We start from the raw sequence: 8,344 nt of genomic DNA on the forward strand, positions 1-8,344 counted from the left end.
ACGTCTTGATGGAGACAGTTGGGTTTGTTTTGACAATTGGTTGGATGATCTGTGCTATGATGTGTTTGTCGAGTTACCGATGATCTTGTCTGAGCATTGATGCGAGACAAGTGTGATGACCTCTGATACTCATGATAATCCATTTGTTATACCTCTTTGAATTGCATGCGCCTAAGCTCCATGTACAACCATTTTCATGTAATTAACACACGAAGTTTAGCCTTCTCTGGTCAGAGTAAATTGTTCTGTAGTCAAAATGATTTCTGATGTTCTATTCTTTGACTGCTCGAATACATTGTGCTTTTTCATCGAAGGCCATGCCAACCTCGAGTGCAATTGTTGGTGGTTGTACATTATGTTGCTGCTAAACAAAATGGTGTTGATCAATGTAGTGTGGTAGTGGTCAAAGTTCAAGTCTACTGGACACCTAGATTGATTATTCTGTAATGGAGGTGACGGAGGTGCCATTGGTCTGCCAACACCCTCGTCATCGCTATCCTCATTGATGTGATCAAAGAACTGTTGATCCTCATCCTCACTAAAATCATCCATGTTTTCATCATGAAATCATATAATGGGATCTTCGTTAGCGATGGGATGTTCATTTCGATTTGATGTTTGCATTTGTGGTTGTTGTGAAGGTGGCGTAAAGGGATATGAAGGATGGTTTTGTTGGTCAAAGGAGGTTTGTTGGGCATCAAAAGAAGATGGATTTTCAGATAATAGTTGTGTGTATGAAGTATAAATATCAAAGGGGTCTTGTGTTTCAAGGTTGTTGTATGAAGATACTGGATTATTGAGGTCTATGTTGTTATATGGTAATTGTTGTGGAGGCGGTAGTTGTTGTTGTGGACATGAGGGTTGTGGTGATGATGGTTGTGGTTGAGGAATAAGGTCACTAACAGCTTTGAATTCGGTAGAATTCAATTGTGGATTATGGAGAATTGTTTCCATCGCGCCTCTGAGATCGTCATTGTCTTGTAGTTGTGCTGAAATATAACGTGTCTGACCCTTATGAAATGAAATAGGGACAGCAACTTTTTCAGTTGCTCGAGTAGGGAGAAGGCTGTTAATTTTTTGAATGAATTGTGTAAACGTAATAGAACGATTGACGTCAATAAATATTGGGTTCGTAGATGTGTACACCGATCCACGAACTGGGTCATCTGTGTCATACCCTAATTTCGTCCAGGGACAATTGTTGTTGGCGTGCGGACCTTGGTTGATCACTTTGAGATGCTTAACACCCATCGCCACATAATCCATAAAATTCTGCAACATTTTGAAATGAAATCAACCAAAAACACAAAAATGGGGCTGCACTCATCAAATTGGGGGTGTGCTCAGGAAACTTCATCAATAAGCAACCTAGAGGGGGTGTACTCATCATATTGGGGGGTGCGCTGAGGAAACTTCATCTAGAACACTCTAGAGGGGTGAATTGATCAATTGGGGGGTGCGCTCAGGAAACTTCATCACTAAGCAACTTGAAAGGGGGGTGTACTCATCAAATTAGGGGGTGCGCTCAGGAAACTTCATCTAGAACACTTAGAGGGGTGAACTGATCAATTGGGGGGTGCGCTTAGGAAAACTTCATGATGTAAACTCCATTGGAGCTTGTAGGCCTAGGATCTTCTTCATCAATGGATTCCTTTGCTTCTTGGAAGATAAATGGCAGCGGAATGGAGAAGGAAGAGAGAGAGGAGACGCCACTTCAAGGAGAAGATGAGTCTAGAAGAAGCTCACCACCATAGGAGGCCATGGATAAGAGCTTGGAGGAAGAAGGAGATGAATGAAGGGAGAGGGAGAGAAGAGCACGAAATTTTGTGCTCAAAAGGAGCTCTGAAATCTGAAGTTAATATTCAAATGATCAAAGTTGAAAAAAATACACACACATGACCTCTATTTATAGCCTAAGTGTCACACAAAATTGGAGGGAAATTCAAATTTCACTTGAATTTGAAATTGAATTTGTGGAGCCAAACTTTGGAGCCAAAATTTCACTAATTATGATTAGTGAATTTTAGTTATGGTTCAGCCCACTAATCCAAGATCAATTACAAGATTCTCCACTAAGTGTGCTTAGGTGTCATGAGGCATGAAAAGCATGAAGGACATGCACAAAGTGTGACTATATGATGTGGCAATGGGGTGTAGTAAGCAAATGCTCACCTCCCCCTCTAAAATTTAATTGGATTGGGCTTCTACCAATTCAATTAAATTTATTTCCAACCACACACATCAAATATCCACTTAGTGCATGTGAAATTACAAAACTACCCCTAATACAAAAACTAATCTAGGTGCCCAAAAATACAAGGGCTGAAAAATCCTATATTTCTAGGGTACCCTACCTACAATATGGAGCCCTATATACAAGGACCAAATATAATGACATCCTAGTCTAATATGTACAAAGATAATTGGACCCAACCTTGGCCCATGGGCTCAGAAATCTACCCTAAGGTTCATGAAAACCCTAGGGCCTTCTTCAGCAGCTCTAGCCCAATCTTCTTGGAGCCTCTTGCTCATGGTTCTAGTGATTGGTCCCTTCCTAGGGAGGATTTCATCATCCCCTTCCCCTTGAAGAGGATTTGACCTCAAATCTGTTAGTTCCTCCTCCTCAATATCAGCTCCACCTGCAAAAGGAGTTAAATCAGAAATGTTAAAAGTGGTGCTGACTCCATACTCTTCTGGGAGGTCCAACCTATAGGCATTGTTATTGATCCTCTCCAAAACCTGAAAAGGTCCATCCCCTCTAGGGCTAAGCTTGGATTTCCTTTTAGTAGGGAATCTATCCTACCTAAGATGGAGCCAAACCCAGTCACCCTCATTAAGAACTAGCTCTTTTCTTCCTCTATTGCCTTTAGTTGAATACACCTTTGTTTGATTCTCTATTTGGTTCTTAACCCTCTCATGCATCTTCTTTACAAATTCTGACCTAGATTCCCCTTCTTTATGTATAAAAGAAGTGTCCAGTGGGAGGGGAATGAGGTCTAACGGTGTTAGGGGATTGAACCCATAGACAACCTCAAAAGGGGACTGCTTGGTGGTTCTATGAACCCCCCTGTTGTAGGCAAATTCTACATGAGGAAGATACTCATCCCAAGACTTATGGTTGCCTTTCAGAAGAGCCCTTAAAAGGGTGGATAAAGACCTATTCACTACCTCTGTTTGCCCATCAGTTTGTGGATGACAAGTGGTAGAGAAAAGAAGTTTAGTTCCTAACTTAGCCCATAAGGTTTTCCAGAAGTGGCTAAGGAACTTAGCATCTCTATCTGACACAATGGTCCTAGGCAAACCATGGAGTCTCACAACTTCCCTGAAAAAGAGTTTTGAGATGTGGGAAGCATCATCCACCTTGTGGCATGGTATAAAGTGTGCCATCTTGCTAAACCTATCCACCACCACAAAGATAGAGTCTACACCTCTTTGGGTTCTAGGAAGCCCAAGGACAAAGTCCATACTAATGTCTACCCAAGGTGCAGATGGGATGGGTAAGGGTGTGTATAGCCCATGAGGCATCACCCTAGACTTGGCTTGTAAACAAGCCACACACCTAGTGCAATGCTTATGGACATCTTTCTTCATATGGGGCCAATAAAACTTTTCTTTGAGTAAGACAAGGGTCTTGTCTATCCCAAAGTGGCCCATGAGCCCACCCTCATGGCTCTCTTTCACAAGTAATTTCCTAATGGATCCTTGGGGTATGCAAAGCTTTCCCTCTTTGAACAAATACCCCTCAGCCAAATAGAATCCATCTTGGGCCTTTTTCCCACAACTCTCATAAATGGGAGAGAAATGTTCATCTAAAGCATACAAGTCCCTAATATTATCAAATCCTAAAATTTGAGCTCCTAGGGAGCAAAACAATGTGTGTCTCCTAGAGAGGGCATCAGCTACCACATTTGTTTTTCCCTTTTTGTATTTGATAACATATGGAAATTGCTCTAGGTACTCTACCCATTTTGCATGCCTCTTGTTTAACTTGCTTTGCCCTCTAATGTACTTAAGTGATTGATGATCACTATGAATGACAAATTCCTTGGAAACAAGGTAATGTTCCCAAGTTTGGAGGGCTCTTATTAAGGCATAAAGCTCTTTATCATAGGTGGGGTAGTTGAGGGTGGCACTATGAAGTTTTTCACTAAAATAAGCAATAGGGTGCCCACCTTGTAACAATACAGCTCCAACTCCCACTCCAGAGGCATCACATTCTAGCTCAAAAGTTTTAGAAAAGTCAGGAAGAGCTAGAACAGGTGCCTTAGCAAGCTTTTCTTTGAGCAAAGCAAAGGCTTGCTCTTGTTTTTCACCCCAGGTAAATGCCACATTCTTCTTCACCAGCTCATTGAGAGGTGATGCAATTGTAGAGAAATTAGGAACGAACCTTCTATAGAAGCTTGCTAACCCATGGAAGCTCCTAATATCTCCCACACTTTTTGGGGTGGGCCATTCTTGGATGGCCTTGATTTTCTCAGGGTCCACTTGGACCCCATTTCTACCAACTACAAAACCTAAGAAAACTATATTATCTACACAAAAGGTACACTTCTCTATATTTGCATAGAGGGTGTTTTTCCTAAGGACTGAAAGAACTTGTCTGAGATGTCCTAAGTGAAAATCTAGGCTCCTACTATACACTAAAATATCATCAAAATAAACAACTACAAATCTACCTATGAAATCCCTTAAGACATGATGCATAAGCCTCATAAAGGTGCTTGGTGCATTAGTGAGCCCAAAAGGCATCACTAGCCATTCATACAAACCAAACTTGGTCTTGAAAGCAGTTTTCCACTCATCACCCTTTTTCATCCTGATTTGGTGATAACCACTTTTAAGATCAATTTTTGAAAAGATATTGGCACCATGCAACTCATCAAGCAGATCATCAAGTCTAGGAATGGGGTGCCTATACTTTACAGTGATGTTGTTGATGGCCCTGCAATCTGTACACATTCTCCACGTACCATCCTTTTTGGGCACCAACAACACTGGCACAGCACATGGGCTTAGGCTCTCTTGGACCCAGCCCTTCTCCAACAATTCTTTAACCTGAGACTCTATCTCCTTAGTCTCCTGAGGGTTAGTCCTATAGGCTGGCCTATTAGGAAGGCTTGCTCCTGGGACTAAATCTATTTGGTGTTCTATTCCCCTTAAAGGAGGTAGCCCAGGGGGTATCTCTTTGGGAAATATATCACCAAATTCATGTAAGAGTTCTTGGACCTTTGGGGGTAAGGTCTCAAATGTAGGAATTGTGGCAGTGCTAAGGGATGTTTCCCTTGATAGGAGAAGGTAGAAAGATTGTTTAAGAAGGAGTGCTCTTTTAATATCACCTTTTGTTGCAAAATGATTTTCCTTCTTAACAATCTTCTTGGAGGAATCCTTTCCCTCTTTTTCCTTCCCCCTGGCCTTTGAAGACAAGACCTTACTATCCTTCTTTTTCTTTTGTTTTTCTAATTTTTCTTCCTCATCCCTCTTATCTTTCATAGTTAGTTGATCTTTGGCCACCTGTGAAGGTGTTTGAGGATGCAACACAAATTTAGTGCCAAGATGGGTGAGGCTAATCTCATTAGTTAGGCCATTATAAATGATCTTCCTATCAAATTGCCACGGCCTTCCTAAAAGAATATGTCCTGCCTCCATGGGAACTATATCACAATTAACTTCATCCTTATATGTCCCAATGGAGAAAGGTACCTTCACTTGTTGGTTAACTATCATTTCCCCTTGCTCATTGAGCCATTGAAGTTTATAAGGTTTTGGGTGGGGAATGATAGTGAGGTTCAACTTGGAAACTAATCTTGTGCTACAACAATTGCAACAAGATCCACTATCCACAACGAGAGAACAAGTTTTATCTAAAATTTTGCATCTTGTATGAAAGATGTTCTCTCTTTGGGATTGAGATAAATCACAAGATTGACCTCCAAGGAGCCTTCTAACCATTAAGAGGTCACCTTCTTCATGAGGGTAGACTTCCTCACTAGACTCTTCACCCCTTACTTCATCTTCACTTCCACTAGAGGAAGGGCAAGAAGTAGTCTCCTCTTGACTACTATAAATGTCTTGACCCCTCATGATCATGGTTTTCTTTGTGGGGCATTGAGAGGCAATGTGACCTCTCCCAAGACATTTGAAGCATTTAATGTTGCTAGTCCTTTCTTGAGAACTAGTCTTAGGGGTGTATTTCTCTATGGTCTTACCCTTATCTTCCTTGGGTTTTGAAGGTGCAGCCCCTAAAATTCCATGGGCTTGGTCCTTCCTTGGATAAGAGTGAGAGCCATAAGATTTTGAAGAAGGCTTTCTTTTAAGTTGTTGCTCCACTCTTATACAAAGTTGGACTAGCTCATCTAGGTCCCTATATGGAAGGAGTTCAACCTTGTCCCTCACTTCCATATTGAGCCCACTAAGGAACCTAGCTATGCTTGTTCTTTCCTCCTCCCTAAGTCCAGCTCTTAAAAGGAGTAGTTCCATTTGTTGTCTATATTCTTCAACACTCATACTCCCTTGTCTAAGCCTTTGGAGCTTGTCCATAAGCTCCCTTTCATAGTAGGAGGGAATGTGCCTCTTCCTAAGGGCACTCTTAAGATCATCCCAATACTCTACTGGAGGATCCTCATGAATCCTTCGTTCTTTAACAAGGGAAGTCCACCAATAGAGGGCATACCCTTGAAAGCTAAGGGTAGCCAATGGAACTTTTCTCTCTTCGCTAATATGATGGCAAGCAAAGAGTTGTTCAACCTTCATTTCCCAATCTAAGTAGGCCTCAACATTATCTTTTCCGTGGAAATATGGGAGGCTAATGTTAACCTCTTGAGGCCTTCTATCCTTTTCTCTTCTTTGGGAGTGATGTTTAGTATGTGAACTATGACGCCCTCTATAATAGTCGCTAAGTTCTTCACTTAAACTCTTGCAAGAGTCATGACTACTATAGGAGGCATGTTTTTCTCTTTTCATTTCTTTCATTATTTTTCTTCTTTCTTCCTCTCTTATTTTCTCTCTTTCATCTTGACTTATTTCTTCCACTCTTTTTTTACCTTTTTCTTTTCTCTCTTGTTTTTCTTTCCACAACTTAAGGGATCTCAACTCATCTAATATCTTATACAAGGGGTCCTTAGGAGTAGAACCCTCACCATTAACACTAGATGAAGAATGAAGACTCATGTTGGTTCCTAAGTTATGGTTCTTTCTTGTTGGGGGTTTGAAAAAAAGGTAAAAGAAACTATGGTTGAAACTAGCCAAAATAAACACTAAAAAAAGGTGTGAAAGATAAGGTAAAAACTAATTGGTAAAAGGAAAGTTATCTAGGCGGTTTGACAATGGAGGGTAAAGGAAATAAGCTATGAAAGTAAGCAAGAAATTAAAGTGCAAGAAATGCAAACTAGGCGGATCCTAAGAGTGTTTGGATGACCTCATTTAAGGTTCCCAACATAACACTCACTATCCTAAGGGAAAATTGCCTAAAATTATTACACACAAATGGAAGTAGGGTGACCTAGCGGAGGCTCCCAACTTACTTCCAATGAAAGGCCTTTTTGTTACAAAATTTGAAAGCAAAGCAAATTGCCAATTACAAAATTACAAAGAAAAAAGTCCTCAATTGTGGTGGCTATTCTCTCTTTAGTGTTTCACTCAATTTGGAGTGCTTCTTAGTCCAATAGCTCTTAAGGTGGTTGGCCCCTTGCTTCTTGACTCAAATTCTTCAAGATATGGCACCAATCCTCCTTTCCAATTCCCTATATGGCAACTCACAAGCAAGGAAACAAAGAGACAAGCAATAACCAAAGACAAAAAAAATGAAATGAAAGCTAAACCAATAGAGTTTTAACAAGACAAATTTCCAAGGATTATTCAACAATTAAAGCAATGGAAAGCACAAAAAAGCAAGCTAGGACTCAAAGAGAAACCTAGAATGGCTCTAGAGTAGAGTAGAAAAACTAAAAAAAAAAAGACTCAAGAAACCTCTAGTTTTGGCTCTTGTTTTCACAATAATTTTCAATTGAAATTTCAGAACTAGGATTGGTATAAAATAGGCACCAATTATAGAACAAATTTTGAGCCAAAACAACAAGCACACTTTCCTTTCACTTTTTTTTTTCCTGGACACTGATTTTTCTGCCAACTTGTGAGATTTTTCTTTATTTTTCCTTTAATCCAAATCGCTTGGTTCTTTTTTTATAATTTTGGTCCAGATGTCTAAAAAATTCAGTAAAAGTTTCAGCTCAAAAAACTGAGTGACCAATTCCCAGTAATTTATACACTTTTGTATGTTCAAGCTGCCTGCACCAGCGATTTCAACCTAGAAATCAAGAGTAGTGTTTATGTTGCTTAAGGCTTGGAT

General features: G+C 40.3%; 1 protein-coding gene across 1 annotated transcript; it reads right to left on the reverse strand.

Annotated features, from left to right (window-relative positions):
- Positions 1–567: 567 nt before the first annotated feature.
- LOC114416072 lies at positions 568–5,232 on the reverse strand (the record flags this gene model as incomplete). Its single annotated transcript, XM_028380948.1, has 4 exons — positions 568–1,272; positions 3,631–4,008; positions 4,435–4,514; positions 4,677–5,232. Coding segments are annotated over 4 exons (1,719 nt in total), but the record flags the coding sequence as incomplete, so codon positions are not given.
- Between the last annotated feature and the right edge of the window lie 3,112 nt (positions 5,233–8,344).

The sequence above is a fragment of the Glycine soja genome, chromosome 6 (genome assembly GCF_004193775.1).
Source record: "Glycine soja cultivar W05 chromosome 6, ASM419377v2, whole genome shotgun sequence".
NCBI classification, from domain to species: domain Eukaryota; kingdom Viridiplantae; phylum Streptophyta; class Magnoliopsida; order Fabales; family Fabaceae; genus Glycine; species Glycine soja.